Here is a 23,959-nt window from a genome sequence, read left to right as displayed (position 1 = left end):
CATGAGAGAAATGCTGAAAGTCCAGACAAAAAGGGTTTAAAGACAGAAAAATATACCTTTTATGCAGCCAACCTTCTTCTGGGCATCCCATGTCTTTAAAGACGGACGTTTTGTTTCATAAACATTTCTCTCATACAGTTGTTTGGGGTTTGTGTGTTAATTGGCATTTGCAGCATTTTTCTTTTGCATATGTTTTGATCTTGCAGTTGATCTGATAGCATTTTTTCCATTGCCTACTTTTACGGTGTTTGAATGTGCTTTTGAGTCATTTCTGTGTTTGGAACGTTGGACGTTGCTGCACGTTTGCCTCTGTCGGCTACCGTACTTGTAATAGTAATGAATGCTCGTTTAGTGCAGGGGTGTCAAACCCAAAGCCTACTTTAGGTTGCGGGCTGAACTGGACATTACCCCCCACACCGACCCCAACCTTTCTATCTTCCCTTGAGCATATCTGATATTTTATGTTCCGACGTAAATATTTAAAAAGTATTACATTTTAAAAAGGATTCAAAACATTTTTAACGCAGAGACGATGGCTTGGCGTCACTGAAGTCTCTCTTTCCTACAGTCGTTGAACGCATCTCTGCACACTTCCGGGTGTGCAGGACGCGAGAAGGCGGAGATGTCAGGCCGCCGATGCAGCTCTCTGTCCAGCTGACGGTGTGAGGGAGAACCGCAGCCATGGCCTCGGACAGTAAGTACGATCGTCTCGCCGCCGTGTGGCCGCCGCTTGCGCTCTCTTTTTCGGCCTGCTTGATTGGAAGGAGCCGCTTGTCTGCTGACGCTCCACCAGTGTTTTGTTGTCTTTTTGACGCCACAATGTTGACGTACACGAGATTAAACGTTACATTCTACATCATTAAAACAGCGCTAATTACTGTAGTCCTGCAGTGTATTATTTAGTCCAAAGGAATATCTGCACCATTAGCACGGCTGCCAGTTTGCATCATATTCTATTAATAATAACACACATCACAATCTGACATTTTTTTTCATTTTATTATTTGAGACAACTAGCTATCATAATACTGATGCCTTTTCGCTATTTGCACTAATAATGCTCATTTTGATATGAATACATCTAAGTGACATGACTTCTCTTGAGCCCTGCATGTGTTCTAAACAAAGTATAATTTATTTAAACAAAACAGTTTTTTTAACACAGACTATTTGTATTTATTCACTACGGGAGGATTCACCTCTGCTCGTTGCTTTAGTAAAATACACACAAAAACGGACAGTTCTATTTCTAGACAATTTGTATTATTTAGTATTATTGATGTGATTTTAAAGCGCATAGTTGATCCCTTTATCGATTCATTAACTCTTGTCAAAGGCAAAAACAGAAATAATGCATGGAAGTATATTAATAAAGTGTTATTTGGTCCAAACTAATTGTCCAAACTCATTGTTATCTCCATCAACAACAGCTTTTTTCTAAGCTACCTTTTGTACCAAATTAAGTGGTCTATGCTCAACTACAATTGCACCTTAAAGGGATAGTTCGGATTTTTTTTACATGAAGTCAGCAGTGTAGTGCATCAACAGTGACTTGTCCCCCACTTCGTCCCATGAGCCGAGTTCTGGTCGGATTTTCTAGTGGAGGAAAAGTAGTTCCGACTAGTTGCTGGGGTCTATTAAGTTAAGCGTTTTGCTTCTCAAAACAATATGCCTTTAAAAGAGTAATAAGTTTGCATCACTAAACCGTTGCCCACTTTTCCATTAGCCTAAAACACAAAGATATTATGTCTGCTTTTATGAATGACTAAGGAAATGTAAAAATAGTCACCTCTGAGATGCTGAAATCAAATAATATTTAAATTTCTAAATAAAAAAAAAAAGATAAATCGATTGCCAGAATAGTTGTCAGTTAATTGGATAATTGGTTAATCATTGATTAATTGTTGCAGCTCTGCTGTTGACCATGAAATTTGAAGATCTGGTCGTTAGTCATGTGCATGTTTCACTGTCCTAAAGTGGTTTGAATCATATGTGACGGACAGGTCTTTCTCTGTCAATCTCCTACCTTTCTCTTCTGATAAAGGCCCTTTTAAACCTGTGGGGTGCCTCAAGGCTCAATTTGGGGCCCAGTCCTATTTTCTTTTTTCATGTTGCTGCGGGGATCCATTTCAAGTCCCATTCCATCTCTTTGCAGATGAGGTTCACATTTATTTACCTTTTAATTTAGAAACTGAGTTTAATTAGAATCGTCTCTCTAGGCTTAACAGTGTCGCCGTCCCGCTATGATCCGACTTCTGCCAAGTCTTTGTTTTCATTGATAGTTTTCAACCTGACTGGCAAATAAGTTCAGTGGTTAAAACTACTTTCTCTCAGCTCAGTCTCCAGGGAAGGTCAAGCAATTGTGCATTCTTTTGATGACATACCGCTTGGACTAAATTGTGACATTTTAGACTTTGGACTCTTTTGAGTTTGCCACTTGCAGCTGCTTCAAAATGCGGCTGGACATTTGTATTTTTTATTTGTGCCCTTCACTGTTGTTAGGTACTTTTATTGTTTGTTTGTTTTTTAGCAATGCTTTTCTTTTTGGCCTCTTGTTTATTAGTTATATTTTTTACTACCATACTGTTGTGTTGTACCTGTGCAGCGCTTTGGGGCAGCATTCGCTGTTGTAAAATGTGTATTAGAATAATAATAATAATGATGATAGAATTAATAATGACGCTAGAGAATAGAAGATACCACTTTAGTAAAAATCAGATTTATGAAACCTAATTTATGACCTCAAAGGTCACATTCCATATTTCCTAGGTCGTAACTCATAAATCACGACCACATGACTGAGATCAAATGGCCAGAAATCACAAAACGGATATCCGGAAAACATGAGGTGACCTCGTGGTCAAAAGTTATATTTCATAGGTCATAGGTCATATTTAATAATTCATAAATCACAACCATGTGACTGCCCCTCTCTTTCCCCCCCCATTTGTCTGTGTGTGTGGGTGAGTGTTCACCTCTTCGCTTGCATGAAATATGGCCTATGATGTGTGGGCAGTGACCTTTGACCTTTGGGGTCATAAATTAGACGTCATAAATACAATTTTGACTAAAGCAGTTTAATTCTTTCTCTGACTTTGCCAGGAAAGAAAATCAGTCCTTTCATTCATGTCAGCGTGATGCTGGTTGCCATGGTGACTGCATCAGGTTCTTGTGGCCCACTTACAGGCCAGTGCCAGGTCTAATAGTGTCTTCCTCCTCCTCTTCACCGTGGGCGCCTTCCTGCTTGGAGGAGACGAGGGCGCCCTCCATTGGTCGGTCCTCCTAAGTCACACTGGAGTCAAACTGATTCCGGAAAGCCATTTTCCTGTTTGGGCCCACTTCGCAGAAAGGAAAACAGTTAGCTTCCTGCTTGTTGCTAATTAGACCCACACTGCTCCTGTGATTTTAAGTAATTGTACCTTTAAGACTGAGTCTGTTGACTTTTGACTGCTGCAGTCTGTTTGTGTGTGTGCGTGCTTGCGTGCATTGGCTTTAAACAGTGCGACATTTAACAGTGAGTACTGATGAATGTCAGCAAGGATAGCTAAATACTCGCCCTGTTATGGTGCAGGAAGCCATGTCCTGGTGCTGAGTGACGCCCCCGTCCTCAGCAGCTCCTGGTCAGGAAGTCCAGTCCAGGTTTGGGGTGAGGGACAGACCGCAGGACACACTTGTAGAAAGAGTAGAAGTTGGTGCGAAGGTGAAGGCATGAGCAGGGACACAAACAGGACTGGCAAGTCATCAAATGTTGTTGAAAGTAGGTGAACTTTGATGTTTTCATGCTAAAATGTTGTTCCTCAGGCCTTGGTTAGCATCTTGATGGTTCATGTGACCTCCACTGAGTAGAGCTTTAAGCTACAGCATCAAACCTGCAGTGTCCTCTTTACTCATTACAAATAGTAGTGCTTCGGGACACCTGAGAGCCTTAAGCAGGATTTGGCCAGGGGTGGTGTTTTGGCCACCCCAGTAGCTTTTGTACTGTATACTGTATATTTAGGATGTGACAGTCACATGACTATCCCAGGATATGGCTTTTCCAGAATGCCATTTTTTGTCAGGTAAGCTAGCTCATTTTCAAAAGCTTATTTTTTGTCATGAAAGTTCATTTTAAACACCGCACGGTGGCCTAGTGGTTAGCGTGATGGTCCCACAGTCAAACAGATTGGGAAGATCTGGGTCCGAATCTTCGTTTGGCCATCTCTGTGTGGAGTTTGCATGTTCTTCCGGTGTGTGTGTGGGTTTTCTCCGGGTACTCCAGCTTCCTCCCACATTCCAAAAACATGCATATTAGGTTAATTGGAGACTCTAAATTGTCCATAGGTATGAATGTGAGTGTGAATGGTTGTTTGTCTATATGTGCGACCAATCCGGGGTGTACCCTGCCTCTCGCACAAGGTCAGCTGGGATTAGGGGTGGGGGAAATCATCGATTCTTAGATGCATCGCGACATTGACGATTATTAATCGATTCATAAATGTCAATAATCAATGCTAAAGGAACAAAAAGACGGAACAAAAAGACGGAAAGTGGAAGTGCCATCCGGACTGTTTATGGTGGTGCACCTAAGTGTAAGACGCTACCAAAATGACTGAGCGTAAACTTCGACCCGCACTCGCTGGATTTAAAGTGAGCGTCTGGAAGCACTTTGGCTTCCACGTAGTTGAAGGTAAAAATGAGCTGGACAAGAGCCAGACAATATGCAAGCTTTGTCATACAAAATATTTTGGGAACACGACAAATATGAGAAACCAAATAGCACGTTTCCCCGTGAACAAGGAGGAAAAACTGCCAGCTGAAGTTGCTGCCAACCAGAGAACCATCGAGCAGGTGATAACTAATTTTCCACCTAACGCAGAAAAGCGAATCACAATTTGTGGCCGTATTCGATTGTTGGGAAGCAGGGCTTTCGTGCTTTGTTGCGCACTTTGGAACCCAGATACAACGTCCCATTGCAACGTTATTTCACTGACACTGCAATTGTGAATAAGGGCAGCCGAGTTTTTTGGGTTATTTATAATATACTGACGTGTGCAAGCAATATTCTTGTATGACAGCCGCTGGTACAGAAATCTATATTTTCTATGAAAGCTGTTTTTGACTTTGCTATACAGCAAAGATATTACTTTGTCAGCGATTCTATGCTCAGGATTTTAATTTGAATTCAGAAGTCTTTATTATTTATTTGTGAATAATGACAGATTTTTGACCTTGGTCAGAATATGCTGAAGTTCATTTTATACATGCTGCTACTGGCGTAATTTTCTTTCTGCTGGTTCTGTGCAATGGGAAATATGTTGGTAAATGTAACCTTCCAATTATTAAAAGATAATGGAATAAGTAAATGAATCTTTTTCATGTTTATTTTAATTGTGGATCATTACAAATATGCTTTGTTTTAAGTAGTAAACCGTGAGTGAAAAGAAAGTCTATATAGAAAAAATTATGCATAAAAAAAATGTATTGTTTGCTCTCTTGTAAAGTGCCTTTGAGTTTTTAGAAAAGTTCTTCTACCTAAAATGTATTATTATTATTATATTTCAAAGTACATTTCTACAGTGTCATGTTGCAACCACAGTATAAATATTGCAATGAGTTGGTGTGTGCACTTCAAGTGATGCTTTGTGTTGATATAAGCCTTTAAAGGTGATTAACAAACGAAACACTCCTTCGGTGTTGAAGTGAGCCTCATCGTTGTAGTTAATTTTGTTGCCAGCAGATGGCACTTTAACACCAGCACTGCAGATAAACGTCTCCCTGTCATGGATATACTGTACATGTAGTTCTAATAGTCTCACTTCATTTGGATTTACTCTTTTTTTTAACTTTTTCCATGTATTTGGATTTAATTATCAAAGTAAACTATCCTTTTCTGAACTATGACCTTGAACACCACATACTGTGCAAATGATCAGTCACCTCCGTCTGGTTGTTGAATGAGGGAAACAAAGAAATTAATTTTAAAAAGTTCAGAAAATGGGTTCTTAGTGCTCACCACTTTATTAGGTACGCCCATTCAACTAAGTCTGTCAGTAAACAGTCGGCCTCGGTGGCGTTCTAAAAGGAGCTTATTATGTACATTGAGGCATTCAGAAGCACTCCGTAGAGCCTGCTTGAAGCCAAGCGTCACCATGGAGACCGGCGACAGCAAGGGCGAAGGTGGCGGAACCTTCAGTGAGTTTTGGTGTTTGTGAATGATTTGCTTCAATGTCATTGGAATGACCTGCGTTGAGATGTTGTGGTGCTGCCAGAGGATCCCTGACGACGACAACAACAACAACAATGAAGACAAAGGGCAAAATCTAGCAAGGTGTGCCTAATAAATAGAACAGGGGATTGTGTTGGACCAGTTCTACAGCAAGATATTCACAAAAACAGCAGGGAAAGTGTGCATTTATGGTGTTTATTGTCCAGATAAAAAATAGTGGCGGACTGAGGACAGAGCCTTGAGGTGTGCCATTAGGGGACAATTAAAACCATCTATGTGGATTCAACGGCGCCCCTTTTTAGCGGACATCATGGTCATTCTGACATTCTTACGTTCAGTCAGCGTTTCCGGCAAGTACGGGGCGTGGTTGTGCAGGAATGCTGAGCTGGCGTCAAATGTGGAGGCTAAGTCACTGATGCTTCCTTTGCATGGTGCCGGCTTGTGCTGGCAGGGCGACGCCGGGTCTTGGCGGGGATGTTTACGTTGTCACGTGACCTTGAAGCCTCCAGGAAGAATGACGCTCCTATCCAATCAGAGCACGCAGACAGGCAGCACCATGGTAACATGAGACCTTCTCACACGTGGGTGGGAAAAGGCGTGCTCATTATACCTTAATAGAGCCGCAGGGCTGTTTCCACGGTAACGCTCATTTTCACATTTGTGTGTGCGCGCTGTCAATAGACTCAAGAGACAACGTGATCTTACGAGGATGATTTGACCTCCTGGGTGGTGCAGCCAGGCCCTTGAACGTAGCACGGATGTTTTTAATGGATGTTATTTTCACGGGAGGTGTAAGTGAGCGTGCACGGCTTCTTCTGCCACCAGATCATGAAAGATAGCCACACTCCAAACTCTTTTTTTTTTTTTTTTCCATTGCCACTTGTTTGAAGATGATTAAGACGGAGTGGAAACATTTAAAAGCTACTTATTAAAGCTAATTAGCAGCATGAATGAGTTGATCTTCTGACAACACCAGGCGCTTTTTTATTGCAATAAAAGAGCAACATCGTTCTCTTCTGCATATTTCAGTCGTCTACTTCATATTTTCATACAAGACAGGATAATAGATTTCATTGATCAATTATATCTGTCAGTGTAATGTAAAATAGCAACCCTTTGCACATGTTTTGAAGTCAATAACGGCGTGATGTTTCAATGCGATGATTGATAAACCATTATTGATAAACCATACATGTTCATTTCTAACATTTCACTTAACTTCACCACTTAACATGTGTGTCGCCTTTCTGCCATGTCTCCAAAAAGTGAGAACACAGCTGCAAAGTTGGCGGATTGGGTTTTTACAGATCACATACTTGGCGTGGAAACCGCTGTATGCAACGTTTCATCCCTGTTTTGTGCATATACAAGCTTTCTAGATGAGGCCCTTGGTGCATATACTGTAAGGTGTGTTAACAAGCAGCGTTACGATCCACACCGCCACTGACTGTACGAAGCTATAACAATGCCACATCCACAGACAGTCCCATTTATAAGGTGCTTACGAGCGAGGGCCATTAAATCTACTGGCGGCGGGCCAACAGATGAGGCTTTCGCTTGTAGTTGAAGTGTGTGCATACAGATGAATGTGTGTTGGTGTGCACTTGCAGTTGCAGGTGTGTCTGACCCGCGGGTTCTTCCGGTCCATCTGGCCTCTCTCAGTTAGGAGCTCGGAGGCGCCAACACTGAACCATTTGTGTTACGGAGGCAGCAGCTGAGAGGGGGAACTCCACTTTATGACCGCACATGAATGCACTGTCTCCTATTTGCTCTACTTTCGCTTCTTCTTTCGGTTTGTTCATTTAATTAATTCAAGCAGTCAATGACGACCATGACAGTACAACCTCTGAGGTCCAATACAGTTCCAGGATGATGGTCGACAAAATGATCTACATAGACAGATAGATCGAATCTGTGGTCATCATAAATGATTCATTAAGTGTGCAGGCAATGTTTTACATTGACAAGAAATTGATCTTGTTTTGATGCTATTGATTCTGTTGCCCCATTCAGATTCTGTTGCTCATCAGCTCCAATGTTTCGGCTTTGGCTGTCGTTGGTGCTTGTTGTCTTGCACGCACGCAGCTGAAGGAGAAACATCCATGCACGTGCGTAAACATGGCCGACCCAGCAGGAGGTAGCCTACAAAACAAGCGCGAGGTTGTGACTCCCACGCGCTCAGTGGGACATTTGCTGCCATTGATCCAGTTTATGCTGAGTGAAGTGTCGCCATGGTAACGGGAGATGACAGTTACCCATTGGTATTCATGTGTTTGCCGTTACGTGACAACATTTTTTGACTCGCGCATTTCTCGTTGCAGTGATATTAAATGTTATGTTGTATGCTGAGACATGTTCAGTTAACATGATTGTGTTTACACAGGCAGCCTCAAATACTAAAATATGACTTGTTGTGTTTGTGTGTTATCATGTGCCATGCTGTGTGTGTGTGTGTGTGTGTGTGTGCACAGGCTGTCTGTTTGTGTGGTCTGATCAGTGTGTCATTGTGTGTCCCCTCTCCCTCCTCACCCCAGTCACGCCAGAGGCCGTCAGCTTCCTGACGGCGGTGGGCGTCCTGGTTGCAGCGCTGGCCCTCCTCTTCCTCTTCATCAACAAGATGCTGTGCTTCTCCCGCGTGGGGGGGATGCCGTGTCTGGAGCAGCAGAGCCGCAGCAGAAAAGCCCGCCAAGGCCTCGGTGAGACGCTCATGTGGCTTTGTGCACGCATTGCGTGACATCACGTGACTTCACGTCACATCATGTGACGTTACATGAGTTCACATGGCATCATGTGACATCACATGACATAAACTTGCTAACTTCCAGGTGAATGATGAGCAGCACCTCTCTTGGGCATGGAGGGTTATTACCAGTGTTGTGGTAGTTAGTCAAAAAAGTAATCCAGTACACATTAAGTTACTTTAAAAAGTCATCCCTTACTTTACTTAGTTAATCATTGCTAAAAGTAGTTTAGTCTAGATACACTACGAGTTACATTACTCTTGGATTGCAGCACAACGTCACCTGAAATGCACCATAACAGCCTCAGGAACCGGGTATCAGCTGTTACCGTCACATTAGCATGTTAGGGATGTCCGATATTATCGGCCACCAATAAGTATCGGGCCGATACTGGCATAACAACGTGGTACCGGCCAACATCGGTATCGTTTTTTTTCCCTACAATACAAGCTGACACAGAGCTTTTAGTGCCAAGGTCGCAAATTTGCAACACTGCTGAACTTGCTACATCATGAACTTAACACTGCGCTGCTCACAAGTCTGTGAGAATAAGGTAACTCCAAATGTAAACAAGCAGGGTAACAAACAAAAAAAACCAATGAACTTACCAGCTCTTTAGAAAAAACTAAGACTGCGCTTCTTTTCTTGGGAGAATGAACAGAATAAGATTTTCATTGCATAGTATAACTGCTGTTTTACTATGCATATGACAATAAAACTCTCTTGAATCTCTTGAATCTTAAGTGAATACAAGGAAATGTACTTCATAAAACGCCTTTCTACAAAGAAGTTAATGCCTCTCGTTTATACATTCACACACGCACTAATATATTTGGGAAACAGTTAGGCACCAAAAACAATGTATTTGATCTTCTCAGATGGCTAAGATAAGAACTTTATTGATCCAATACAGTAGTAATTCACATTACATCAGCTATAGAGCACAAAGTAGTGGCCAAAAACCATACATGGTGTAAATACATGTAGTACTTTTAATGCAATAGAATAAGAGCATGAAAGTTATCAATCAAAATAATAAGCAGCAAATTCATGTATTTTAAACCATAACCCTTTAACTAAAAATAAATTAAATCTTCCCAAAAATAAATATAAATAAATCAATCAAGGCACAAGAAACACAAATGTATTCTTATATAAAATATGTAATACATTAATTATCTACTAAGAGATGGGTGGAGTAGCCAACAAAACTGTACTCATTTAAGAGTGTTTTTACGCTTAACAATTTTACTCTAGAAAAAAATTTGTGATGTTACACATATCAGTATCGGTTGATATCAGAATTGGAAATTGAGAGTTGGACAATATCGGCATATCGGTTATCGGCCAAAAAGCCAATATCGGACATCCCTATATGTTGGTGTTGTAGTTCTTTGAGAAACTGGAGTGGACGTGCAGAGTTGTTTGTTTTCCGAGGGGCTTGACACTCAGATTCTAGTTCTTTCGCTCCTCAAGTTCAAAACTTTGGGCAAACATCCATCCATCCATTTTCTATACCGCTTCTCCTTTTTAGGGTCACGGGGGCATGCTGGAGCCTATCCCAGCAGACGTCGGACGACAGACGGGGTACACCCTGGACTGGTTGCCAGCCAATCACAGGGCACATATAGACAAACAACCATTCACACTCACATTCATACCTATGGACAATTTAGAGTCACCAATTAACCTAACATGCATTTTTTTTTTTGGAATGTGGGAGGAAACCGGAGTACCCAGAGAAAACCCACCACGCACGGGGAGAACATGCAAACTCCACACACAAATGAAAGAATCGAACCCAGACTGTTACTGTGTTGGCCAACATGCTAACCACTAGACCACCGTGCAGCCTGGGCAAATATCCACCTCGCAAAAAGACGTCATCTTGCTGGCTTCATATCTGTACTATATACAGTATATAACGTGGACACCAGAGGTTAGGGGGTCAAGGTGAAGAAGGAGTTTTATAGAGTACAGATGGCTTGTGGGACTCCTGAAGCAGCTGACAGGTACCGGAAGCCCAAGCGGCATAGATAGATACTGTATTTATCTCCAAGAGGAATTCACTAATGCAGGAATGGCTTGCAGATTCTGCGCTGGTTGAAGCAAAGCATCTCAGGTGGAGGAGGAGTCCGGCAGGCCATGGAGCACAATTTTCGGTTAGCTTCCAAGAGGTTCTGACAAACCGTCCGACACCTCAGAAGGGGGAAGCAGTGGCCTGTTCACACTGTTTGCAGAGTAGACAGAGGCCTGCTGATTCAACTGAGGATATAATGGGGACGTGGAAGGAATACTTCGATGCCCGTCTCAATCTCACTGACACAACTACCATAGAGCAATCAGCCTAGGCTGCAAAAGTTCGGGGTGGACACGTTTTCCCCTGAATTCCTCAAGGCGCTGGATGTTGTGGGACGGTCTTGGTTGACACGTCTCTTCAACACTGCGTGGAAGTTGGGAACACTACCACTGGACTGGCAGTAGCCGTCCCCCTTTTCAACAAGGGTGACAGGAGTGTCACAGTGTAGTGTTTCAACTACAGGGGGTTTACACTTCTCAGCATCCCTGGGAAAGTCTGTTCCAGAGAGTGGAGAGAAGGGTACTCCCATTAGCACTGCCATTAGTCGAACCTTAGCTACAGGAGGTGTAATGTGTTTTGTTTTGTTTTTTTGTCGTGGAACACTAGATCAGCCCCCGCTACCCGGACCCGGATAAGCGGAAGAAAATAGATGGATGGCTGTGATTACTGTATTAATGTATTCAATGTAGTCAAATGTATTCAGATTATGGTAACATGTTACCCACAACACTGGTTACCTGTCATGCTAGTTTGTTAGTTAGATTAGTTTTTGCTGCTGCATGGCTAGCTCACACAGCGACATCTCACTCTGCAGCAAAAATAATCAACTATCAACTACTAAATATCATCAGCCCACAATGGTAGAAGACAAATAAATGCATTAATTTGATGCTATGGATAAATAAATACAAATAATAAATACAAATAAGGTAAAAATACATTAAAATAAGATGGCATAAAATAAAATAGAAATACAGACTCAATGATAGGTTATTAAGGTGTAAAAATACAATTTGAAGTGTATTTAAAAACAGTACAAAGACAATGCTACACAATCTGCATATACAGAATAAAGTGTCTATGAGGTGATGTAGTACTCACTTCATTAGCACAAATCCTAGTATATTATATTTTGTTTACCTTATTTATCTACATGAGAGGGTGAAAATATTAATAATAATAATGCACTAATAAGCTGAGTGTGATCATCACTTAAACTCAATTGCAGGCTTTGTTGCTGTTCTTTGTGGGCGAGTGTGTCAACCGCATCGTGCCACACAGCTCGTCGTGCACACACAAACTTTACACAGCAGAGTCACAAAAAGCTGTCGCCTTTTTGTCTCCGTTTTGCAACTCTGTTGTAGTCAATGTGCTCTTCAGCACGACATAAGTTGTAACAGTCGGCTGAAAAGCGGGCGCTGTCACGTCTCTCGTGAGATGGAGTTGGAAAAGTCAACAAGTCAGAAAGCAAACACACTCGTTCGTCACTATGACGGAGGCGGGAAACTCCTGCAGCCACTGCACGCTCCTAGCGGCAATGTCGGGTCGGGTCGTGTCACGCCACGCCACGCCACGCCTCTCTAATCAAACAAATAAGTCGCTACCAGCCGCCTCGGCTAGTATTTCAGGTGGTTGAACAAACACAACTTCCTGTGTGGAATCGCTCGTCGTCTTGAAGAGCTTCAATCTAAACGCTGAGGGTATGTTTACTCAACTAACTTGAGGTAAAAACATGTTTTTTCTTGAACTGTACACTTACAGTGACTGATGATTGATGCTGTAATATGCATGGCAGGCCACTAGTTGGTGGTGTCACTTCACAGACATTGGAATATAAATAAAGAAGAGTCAGGCAGGATGTTACTGCGAGTCCACATTTCATATTGCTTCTTACTGTATGCTCACAGCCAATAGTATTTGAGTTTCAAGGGTTGCTATGATATGCTGTTATGCGCTGACCAGCATTAAAATCCTCAATTGAAAGCATCTCTGATGGTCTGTGGTGATGTTCAAGCATGCATTAGAATGTAAACGCTCTCGTTTCATTCATTTATGCGTGTCGGCCCCCTGTTTCCAGTAACCGTGGTGACAGCGCAGGTAGAGGCAGTTTGCGTCACTCGTTGCCTGCCAATTATGTTGAAATTACATGGAGAGTGCTGTGACCCGCCATTTTCTCTGATGAGTGTTGACATTCCATGTAACTGCACTCATATGTCGTCAAGGCGTCACATTTTTATCCTCCGTCACCTCGTGAGTCCGGGAGTCTGGTCAGACCCTCGCCTTCCTCACTGTCATGAGACCCGGCAAGATGGACGCTTTCCCATCTTTGCGACTGATGTGGTCCAGGTCACCTGCAGCATACTGGCTCCAGGGAGACGGGGCAGCTGCGCAATTGATGATGCTTTTCTTTACAAGAATGTCACTTAGAAGAGGGCAGACCTCCACCAAGGCCAAACTATCTGAAATAACGTCCATCTTAACTGGTTTGATTTGAAAATGTCCTGGGAGGTTTAGTTCCACTCTGCTCCTGTAGGAGGGGCAAAGGCACATTACAAACTGTGTTCCAACGGCCGCACTTTTCACCACAGCGCCATCTGCTAGATATGGTGGGTCACTGCCTTTTCAAAAAGTAACGTTGACTGCCAAAGACATCTATTGACGTATTTTGCTTTTTTTTCGCGGGAGCTACAGATCAAAGTCTTATTCATCTTGTGTGTGAATCTCTGACTTGAAGGCAATATATTTCTGTCCCAGTAGGGAGAAACAGTTCTCTTTTCTTCCAACCGGCAGCGACAGATTGTCTGTGAAGAAGACGGATTGTGGGTTGAGAGAGGAAAATGGTGAAACACATGCAGAAATCGAGCGGAGAAATCGAGAAAAAAAACTTAATTGTTATTTTTATAATTGTATCATATACAGGTATGCATTTTTGCCTGTGTCTTGACCTCAACCCTCTTTTTCCTTCTTTATCTTCGTGCAGTCAAGAGCTTTGGCAGTGGCGGCAACGATGGCGCCGGCACGTCCTCGGACAGTGACAATGAGGTCATGAAGCAGTTTGAGATCTCGGTGTCACGCTCGCAGAGTTTGCGTATAAGTCAGCCTAAAGGTGACGACCAGCAGCACCAGCAGCAGCAGCAGCAGCTTCGGCGGGCGCTGAGCCGACAAAATAAGTTCTCCCGTCTGTCCAAACACGAGGAGGGCAGCACTGAGCCATCAGACAGTGAAGGTACACAAGCTAAAATGCTACAAGTCTGACATTTCCCGGTTTTGTGTCATACAGAGTAAGAACATTTCAGACTGCAAAGCTAAATTCTGATAGCGAAACAGACAATGTCATTGAGGTTATTTTATTGATGCTCAACCAATACAGGTTTTATATTTGAAAATCAAAAATAGAAGCTTCATAAAGTGTTTTTATAATCGAAAATGTTTTTTGTGTCAGGTCTCCATGACCCGTCTGTTTGTGGTCATGATTTGGTGATTACATGTGAGCGATGCGGCAAAGTAAACAGGCTGCTGACTCATTGTTTTGTTGCCATGGTGGTAGCCATTGGTGAAACTCTCAAACAGGACCTTCAACGTTAAGGTTTCTTCTCATGTTTTAAGGGAAGGGTGGGAGGTTTTTTTCCACCATGGGCCGCTTGCAGAAAGATGAAAGGATGCAAGGGGGGCATTTACATGGATATTCATTGTCCACAGTATATAAATAGTTAAATATATAGTGGATCCTCGCACATTCGTGATTCGGCATTTGCGAGGCTGCAAATTTGCTGATTTTTTTGGTCAAAGTTAAGGATATTTTTAATCCCCCCACCAAAAAGATAGGGTATTTACACATTTCAGTCACCCTAAGTCGGTAATAAATTATAGATTCATGAAAACACAGGTAAAATGTCCAGCATACATTTAGCACTGTTAAAAAAGCCCACCACTTTTAAATGTTTATTTCCTTATGCTTTATTGATAATGTTTTTCCTCAAGGATTGAGATTTTGCACTTTGTTCGTCAGTCCTTGGATGTACCATAAAAGTGACATTTATATACAGTATACGTTTCTCTGACGTTGCCACAGCTTGATAAATCCATCTGTTCATGGATCATCCGAAGCCACCTTGACACTTGCACGAATTTTGTCCCAACGGTAGTACACAATTTTGCGTGCCAATGAGTAAATTTGTTTTAAATCGGTGAGAAATATGTGTAAACTGTACAGGGCTGCATCCCATCATGCAAAGTGATTTTGAAATACTCCTAAATTTCTGCCAGTGCAACATGAACGCAACCTGTGTTCAACAATGTGGGCAGTGTGTATCAAAGCGTCTCTCATTCTCATGAATGGTTTCGTTTTTCCACCACCTCTTGGAGCACGTGGGGGGAATTGTCAAGTAATTTCTGTAGCCTCTTCGATCTTCCTTGTAAAGTTCTGTTAATAACTGATCATAATGCCCAAAACGATGTCTTGTAGTCAGAAATTCACTCACCCACGCTGTCAGTGCCTCCTTTTTTCTAGTTCATGCCTCCTTCCTGCTCTTTGCGCATTCTATTTCTTCAGCTGTGAGATAATGTACCTTTTTTTCTACAATGAGAGCTTTTTCTCTGGAGATCAACATCTTGTAGGTCCCTTGCAAATTGAAGAATTAATGAAGCAGAGTGATGCCCGTTTTGCGTCGCGTCACGCGGGACAAAGCAGGAACAAATAATGCCAAGACTGCTTTGCGGTTGTGGGAAGGGTGGTGACAATGCACACCTGTTATAATGTTTTCATGTGGGCCGTGTTTAATTTTATGCTTAGAGTATGCAGCGGGCCAATAAAAAAACATGAAAACAGCCCGGGCTACACTTTGTACCCCCCTGCTTTAAGATGTTTTGTTTCAAAATATGACTTCACCACTAGGAGGCGTTCTCGGCTGGAAACTTGTTCACTACAAACTATTTCTTAGTGTCCTCACTCCCTCAGACATCCTCCCGCCTGCCGTCTTGGAGGCTCCTGGCGAACAGAACCTCCTGGACTCGCACTCGTCAGCACCCTCTGCGCCAGAAAAACCAGACGGGATGGAGTCGTTAGCCGCCATCCAGGAGAGTCCGGTGCACGGAATGATCCGACCGAACACAGACGGCAGCGAGGATGCAGAGACGAGTCAGGACAGGACAGACAGCTCCTCCACATGGAGCCCTGAGGTACTGCAGCCTTACACGTTTACAGTCTAATACGGAACACCGCACAGATGTGTCCATTATCAACGCCACACATACACGTGTGTGTTGTCGTCTCACCGCGTCGACCTCCTGACCCACACGTTCATCGGGAGCTCGGTGACGATCACGGCGCTACCGTTGTCACCCCAGCAACGCCGCCTCTCTGTCAACACTCGAGACAATCTATGTTGTGTTTGCTGACTGGATGGGAGGCTGAGATAGTCTTGGGGGTGCGGGGGTGGTGGCGGGGGAAGCTGAATTTCTAGAAGATACTGAAGCTCCTCGGTTTTGCATGTTTTAGCGAGTTGAAAACGTGGTCATATTTTTAAAAATCTACAGAAATGCTCAGCGTCACTTGTTGCTAGGCAGTGTTCGTCGGGCTCACTCATAACTGCCTCGTAGGCCAATGAAAACATACAAACCTGGGGCAGATGCCGATGTGCCCCTAACAGGAAGTCAGAGTTACGTCACAACTTTATGTCTGCACACTCATTTAGAGGTTGAATCACTCCTCTGTATTCATTATAAAATACATATTGGCATGCCATCCGTTGGAGCACTGCTGCTCATGCAGGTTTTCCACAGGGTGATCACCAAACTCAAAAAAGTTACCAAAGATATTTTTCTAAACTTTCAGCAAGAGCAGCCACCCCACCATGACATCATCCCTCAGCCAATAAGCTCCTCCCCCCAAGTGCCAGTCTCCAAATGTTGTGACCTGGTGGTCTCTCTGGAATACCGTCCGGCTACGGAGAAGCTGCTGGCCACTGTGGTGGCGGCGCGGGACGTCCCGGACAAGGGTCGCAGCGGAATGGACTCGTGGCAGGTCCACATGGTCCTGCTACCCTCCAAGAAGCAACGCCACAAGACCTCCATGAGGCGGAACTTGCCGATCTACTTCAACCAGACCTTCAGCTTCCTGCGCGTGGAGCCCTCAGATCTGCGCATGTCGGCCCTCAGGTTCCGCATGTACGCCCTGGAGGGCAGGTTATCCCGGGAGCGCTTGATGGGTGAGACTGTGCTGCGCCTAGCGGGGATCGACTCGGCCGGGGGCACCTTGGAGACCACGCTGGTCCTGGAGCCTCGCAGTAACATCAAAGTAAGTGTAGGAGGAGGAGCAATTCCATATTTGTTCTTCATGGAGTTCCTTGTGTCCTCAGAGCATGGACTCGTTGCTGAGCCTGGCGGGCGTGTCCCACAGCGACAGCGCCTCGTCCACACAGTCGCTGACGCACGGTGGTTCCCCCGAGCTGCTGGTGGGCCTCACCTACAATGCCACTACGGGCCGCATGTCTGTGGAGCTCATCAAGGGAAGCCACTTCAGAAACCTGGCGGCCAACAGACCACCAGGTCCGACCCTTGTTGAAGTTCTTCCTGAAGAGCAAGCCTTTCATTCCGCTCTTCTTCTCCTTTCAGACACGTTCGCTCGCTTGACGCTGCTGAACTCAGTGGGCCAGGAGATCACGCGCTGCAAAACGTCCTTACGCCGCGGCCAGCCAAACCCTGTCTATAAGGAGACCTTCGTCTTCCAGGTGGCGCTCTTCCAGCTGTCGGATGTCACGCTGATGCTGTCCGTGTACAACCGGCGCAGCTTGAAGCGCAAGGAGATGGTGGGCTGGGTCGCCCTGGGCCAGAACAGCAGCGGCGATGAGGAGGAGCTCCACTGGAGGGACATGAAAGACGGCAAAGGACAGCAGGTGTGTCGCTGGCACGTCCTCCTGGAGGCGTGACGCCACCTGCTGGCCTGGATGTGCTCTTTTGACACATCCACTCACCTCCTCGTCACTGCTGAGGTGAAAAGAGCGTTTATTAAGTTTATATTTGTTCGTGTTGACACCGATTTCAACACTGATTTTAACATGTCTCTGTTTGAGTGCTTGTCATCAACTAAATCATTTTCGCTCAAAAACATTTATTTTTACACATAATGACGCTCACACAAATTCATTTGAGGATGCTTAACTGCCAATCAAATATTTCATTAAAAAGAGGGCTGATTTGTTAGCGTTAGCCTAAACCCAGGGTGTCCGGGGGACACTTTCGGCTTTTATTTTCCATCTTCTGCATATTGTAAAAATAAAATGAATTATGAATAAGATATATTATTTTATATGACACTAATTTGCTTTGTCAGGTATAACACAATGCTAACTTGGCTAGCTTAGCATATATTGACCTACATTTATTGATCAAAGTGGCCCTCCTGCAGCCCCCCCTGGGAAAGGTTGGAAAACCCAAGTCTTCTTCTACAGCTAGCTCTTAGCCAGGCATGCGTTATTAATTTATTCCTTGTCGTTTTTGTTTTAAGTAGAGCGTTGACACTCTCTTGAGATCGGGGTGTCCAAACTTTATCCAGTGAGGGTCACATACATAAAAATTAAAGGATGGGGAGCCACTTTGATATGTTTAGTACATAAAACATTCTAAATGCAGTCCAGTGTATGTCAAGATATGCTAACCGATCTGAATGAAATATTCACATCTTAGCTTTGTGTGATAGCTGACAAAGCTAATTAAAGTAAAAATTCATAATATAGCTTGTTAATAATGAATTCTGTTTTACGACTGTGCACAGGGCCAATAAAAAATGAGCTGCAGGCTGAAAATTGCTGCCCAGGCCACACTTTGGACACCCCTGTTTTAGATGCTCGCAGGATTTTTCCTGCTAAAATGTTTGACAAAACATTGCCAGTACAGTGGATCCCCGCAAATTCACAGCATTGACAGATTCACGATTTCAACAGTGTTTTCCTCTGAAAATGGATCGTTTTTCCCGGAGAAAACACATCTCATTCATCCTAAGTCAGTAATCATTCATAAATACGTGATAAACCAGGTAAAATGCACAGCATATACAGTATGTACCACTGTTAAGAAGACCACAATTTTTATATGCTTCACTCAATGACGTTTTTTTTCATCAAGAGCGCTTTGTTCTGGGATCTTTGAACGCACCGTAGTTGTCGTAAGATGCAAAAGTGAAACTTCTGTATAATTCCATCTGTTCATGGATCATCTTCCATTATCATTCATTAGTGTGAGTACCTATACATTTTATACTTTAAATGTGTTTAATAAGCACGTGAGGCATATTTAGGGCTTAAACCTGGAATGTGTCACGACTGAAGAAAGAAGGGGAGGGCTCCGGAGCTGAATCTAATAATTACAACAGTCACTTTTATTGCAAATGTTGATCTGAAATCAAAGCAGGAGGGGTTTTTGGGTGGGTGTCAAAGATCGTGTGTAAATTATGGCTGTCTAAATGACTTAGGGGCGGTCTTGGAACAGAACCCCCGTGAAATGCAGGGATCTGCTGTATATTGGTTCGGTGTTTTCAGCCGGTGGGTTGAGTTGATAACATTTGTTAGTTGGCAGCTATGAATTCACTCTTGTTTCCAAACCTAATTCAAAGCAAGAAAGGCCAGGTTTTCAGTGGCCCCTCTGGTTGTGCCGTTTGAATGCGTCGCATCGTACGTGAAATGCGATGTACTGCACTCTCATGTCTTTTATGCATGACTGCAAGTTTGACGTACAGACAAGTCTTGTTTCTATTTTTGCAAATGTATTTTTGAGGGATTTATCAGTAATTTACTCGACATATTAGCATGCAGTTGAGACACATTTGTAAAAAGTGCCTGCAGGTCTAGGTGAACATATCAGTCAAAATATGATGATTCATGTATTTTTTGAAAACATGAAAGTATTCCTTAACAAATGTGCTTTTCTAATACTGCCAGATGTTTACATATAAACTTGAAAATTGTCTTTCTATAATAATCATAAGCAAAAGTATGAAATATTTTACTGAATTCACTGAATTTAATTCATTTGAGCTTTTTTGCAGAAGGTGTATCATTTCAAAGTGTTTCCCCTTAAAAAAATTAAGCAGCGACTCGTACACTCAACAAAGATGTAAAGGCAACACTTGTTTTTCCTCCCATTGTTCATGTGCTGAACTCAAAGGTCTCCACGCATCAAAAATATAAACTAGGGCTGTCAAATGATTACAATTATTAATCAGATTAATCACGGTTTTCAAATGAATCAATCATGATTAATCACCATGTCACACTTATGCCTGAAATATGCCCATTTTTACCGTATTTTATTGAAAGAAGATAAATGACAGGGCAGAATTATGTATATTTGTATGTATTAACGGCGCCAAATTAACTGAAAATTAAAATCAAATTAAGAGATGGCACACATGTCTAAAGATCCTAGCAGTGGTTTCTTTTAATAGCACAATATTTGAATCAGACTTTAACTGTGTTATTATGAGCAGTTGCGTTCAAAGACACGTCATTTAAGTTGAATTCACATGTTTTGAGGGAATTTTCTGGGATTTCCAAGCGTACTTAAATGCAGAAAATTGTACTTCCGCATGAAGAATTACAAAGTGAGTGCTAAGAATATCCACTTAGTTTTTCTTTGCATTTCTGTTTATTTACACCACACATGGGCCGCACGGTGGTCTAGTGGTTAGCATGTTGGTCACACAGTCAGGAGATCAGGTTCGCATCTCTGTGTGGAGTTTGCACGTTCTCCCCGTGCGTGCGTTGGTTTTCTCCGGGTACTCCGGTTTCCTCCCACATTCCAAAAACATGCATGTTAGGTTAATTGGTGACTCTAAATTGTCCATAGGTATGAATGTGAGTGTGAATGGTTGTTTGTCTATATGTGCCCTGCGATTGGCTGGTGACCAGTCCAGGGTGTACCCTGCCTCTTGTCTGAAGTCAGCTGGGATAGGCTCCAGCATGCCCCCGCGACTCTAATTAGGATAAGCGGCATAGAAAATGGCACACAATAAATGAGGAAGTGTTGTTGCAATGACGAATGTGCTAGAGACGTGTTTGTTTGGAGGTGGAGATACATATATGGTGTTGGATTTGCACTGCTTTTGATGTGTTGAGGTCAGAATAACGTTATAAAAGAGCGTCAGACTCTCTGGGGAGCTACACTGTGCCGCCGCCGTCTGTCATAACACAGAGCCAAGGCTTGCCATGATGCGTACGCGTTAATTACGCTAAAACATGTAACGGAATTAAGGAAATTAGCTACCACCGTTAACGCGCTATTTTTGACAGCCCTAATATAAACGCAACACTTCTGTTTGCGCCAATCCAGAGCATCCCAAACATGCTTGCTAACTTCAAAATGCCATCAATAAAATGCACCTGTGTTTGTTGTCCATAACATGTGCGCGTGCCCATACCATAACTCCACCGCCACCGTGGGCCACTCTATCCACAACACAGGTGCATTTCACCTACCGTATTGATGACATTTTGAATGCACAGAGATACTGTGGCAAGAGCCTAAGGCACAAGCATCACCACCGTCACCAACTGTTGCAGCGTGATAATGCATGACCCCATGTAGCAAGGATCTGTATAGCTGAAACCATCCAAGCATGGCCAGCATACTCACCCGACATGTCACCCATTGAGCGTGTTTGGGATGCTCTGGATCAGTGTATATGCTATTTGAGGCAAATGATCATCACAGCAGATACTGACACATTTTTAAGTGGCCTTTTATTGTGGCCAACCTAAGGCACACCAAGTATGAATGATGAATGTTCACCAACACAGATTTAGATATATTTGTGAACAGTATTTGGGAGAGATATTCCATTTGTATACATAGAAAAGGTTTTAGATTTTTGAGTTCAGCTCAGAGATGCTGGCGCCCATTGTTGTGCCATTCATCCACAACCATCACCTCATATTGCAGCAAGATAATGCACGGCCCCGTGTTGCCAAGGATCCTGGAAGCTGAAAACATCCCAGTGCTTGCATGGTTAGCATACTCCCTGGACTTGTCAGCCGTTGAGCATGTTTGAGCATGCCACCTTTTGGAGTGGCCTTTTATTGTGGCCAACCTGTAGCACCTAGGTAGATGAATTATGAATGCTCACTAACACAGATTTAGACAAATTTCTGCACAATATTTGAGAGCGAGAGGCCTTTTGTGTACAAAGAAAACACCTTAAGATCTTTGAGCTCAGCTCATGAAAAATGGGAGCGAAGACAAAAGTGTTGTTTGTATGTTTTTGGGTGTAGGTCCTTCAGTTCAGCTCTGACTCCAGTCCCTGTCTGGGTTCTCGTTGCACCCAGAGAGCACTTTTTTGTACCTTTTAATTTCCTTCTTGTGGATGCCAATAAAGATTCCCGCTGAGGGATCATCTGTCTGCCATCTGTTGTCTTCAAACGAGACGTCTTCATTGGGACACCCAGCAACATGATGTTGGTTCTGCTTCACCATCAGTCACAGCAGATTAGAGGATTAGTGAAAGGATCTGCTTGTGGTTTTAACCTCTGATACTTTGTCGTGTTTTATAATCAAACATCTTTTAGTTTTGTGTCCCCAAGTGACGTATACAATACATTTTGTGACTATCCCAGGCTACGGCTTCCCTAAAATCAGATAAACTAGCTCATTTCCGAATCTTTTTATTAATTGCCATTAAAGCGCATTTTAAAACCTTTTACCAATTGTAATCCATTAATAGGGTGTCAAATATTACAATTCAACTCTTCCTACTATAGTTAGTCGATGACTTCATAGAAAACTGCCTTGTTATGATTTTATGAAGCATTACCTCACGATGGGGTAGCAGGAAGGTTCAACAAGGTCTTATGAACAAAAGATCAGCTCACACAAAGCGAAGCGGCACATAAAAAGTAGCAAAATAAAGTCTCGAGACTAACAAAAACACACTATGGGAGGTAGAAACAGGAATGCACCCCAGCAGTGACAGTAACACCAGGGAACAAGAAAACATCGAACCAAGATGCGACGAAATGCGTCCAACACACAGGTAACAAGGAATCCGAGGAAATGTAAAGCAAAAAAAAAAAAAATGCGGCACAAAACAACGGAGATGTAAGCAGGGTACATTGAGTACGAGCCAACAGTAGTTAGTAGTATTGGCTTCTACTGTGTGTCCAGCCCTCAACCTGGAGATGTGCATTGCACTTTGTCAGGCCTCCGCTGAGCCATGTTCAACTTGGGTGTCCCACAGGAGCTGAGTCTTCAGGTGGGACCCTCAGAGTCTGAGGGTCACTGAGGCATGCAAACTCCCTGACCACAATAAGGTGGCAATTCTTCAGGGGGGAAACTGAAAAATCCAACTGAAAGGAAAATCAAATATCCTACATCCAGATTTTAACAACCGACAACATAACATTCATCTTAACTGGATGGGCTAACTCTCAAATAATGTGAACCTAACAAAGACGCACGCAAACGCACAGCTAATTTGTGCTAAGTCTGTGACATGCAGTCTCCCCTCTGCGCTTGTGTGGCTGAGAAACGCTCCTACTGGGGAAAACCAGCTATTTATTAACTAGTCCTCCAGTAGATTGAACAAATACGCGATATTACATAGACCTTATGTTGACCTTTGTTTTCAATTGGTGTTAATTATTAGTTGTCCGAAGAGTCGCTCTCTGTTTCCTCAAAGTTTGCTCTGTCTTGAAACCTGACACCACAGTGTTGTGTCTTGGTCATTTGCATATTTACAATGATTGGATGTTTAATGGGGGGGCTGCAAATACACATACACACGGAGTTGAGAGGTGAGGGGAAGTGCCTTGTGCTTTTCCCGGCGGGGTTTCCACCTCTTTAAAAAAAAAAAAAAGACTTGGGGGGCGATCTATTTGAGGGGGGGTGGCACTTGCACCAGTGTAGCACCGGCCACGCTAGCGAATGGTGAAAATTGATACGTCCACT

At 43.1% G+C, this 23,959-nt stretch overlaps 1 protein-coding gene across 10 annotated transcripts; it reads left to right on the top strand.

The window, feature by feature from the left end:
- Positions 1–601: 601 nt before the first annotated feature.
- Positions 602–22,422, top strand: syt16 (synaptotagmin XVI). Of its 10 annotated transcripts, none has more exons than XM_054797388.1 (7): positions 602–694; positions 8,677–8,901; positions 14,007–14,252; positions 15,984–16,204; positions 16,860–17,321; positions 17,383–17,572; positions 17,639–22,422. In XM_054797388.1, the coding sequence occupies exons 1-7, from the start codon at positions 682–684 to the stop codon at positions 17,950–17,952; spliced, it is 1,671 nt and encodes a 556-aa protein (XP_054653363.1). In that variant the 5' UTR covers positions 602–681; the 3' UTR covers positions 17,953–22,422. The 10 variants fall into 10 exon arrangements, with proteins under 10 accessions (XP_054653363.1, XP_054653357.1, XP_054653354.1 ...); XM_054797381.1 differs by lacking the exon at positions 602–694 and adding an exon at positions 8,288–8,342; XM_054797382.1 differs by having other exon boundaries at positions 8,740–8,901; positions 17,383–22,422.
- The last annotated feature ends 1,537 nt before the right edge of the window (positions 22,423–23,959 follow it).

This window comes from Dunckerocampus dactyliophorus, chromosome 13, assembly GCF_027744805.1.
Source record: "Dunckerocampus dactyliophorus isolate RoL2022-P2 chromosome 13, RoL_Ddac_1.1, whole genome shotgun sequence".
NCBI classification, from domain to species: domain Eukaryota; kingdom Metazoa; phylum Chordata; class Actinopteri; order Syngnathiformes; family Syngnathidae; genus Dunckerocampus; species Dunckerocampus dactyliophorus.
This window is presented reverse-complemented; position numbering and strand designations above follow the sequence as displayed.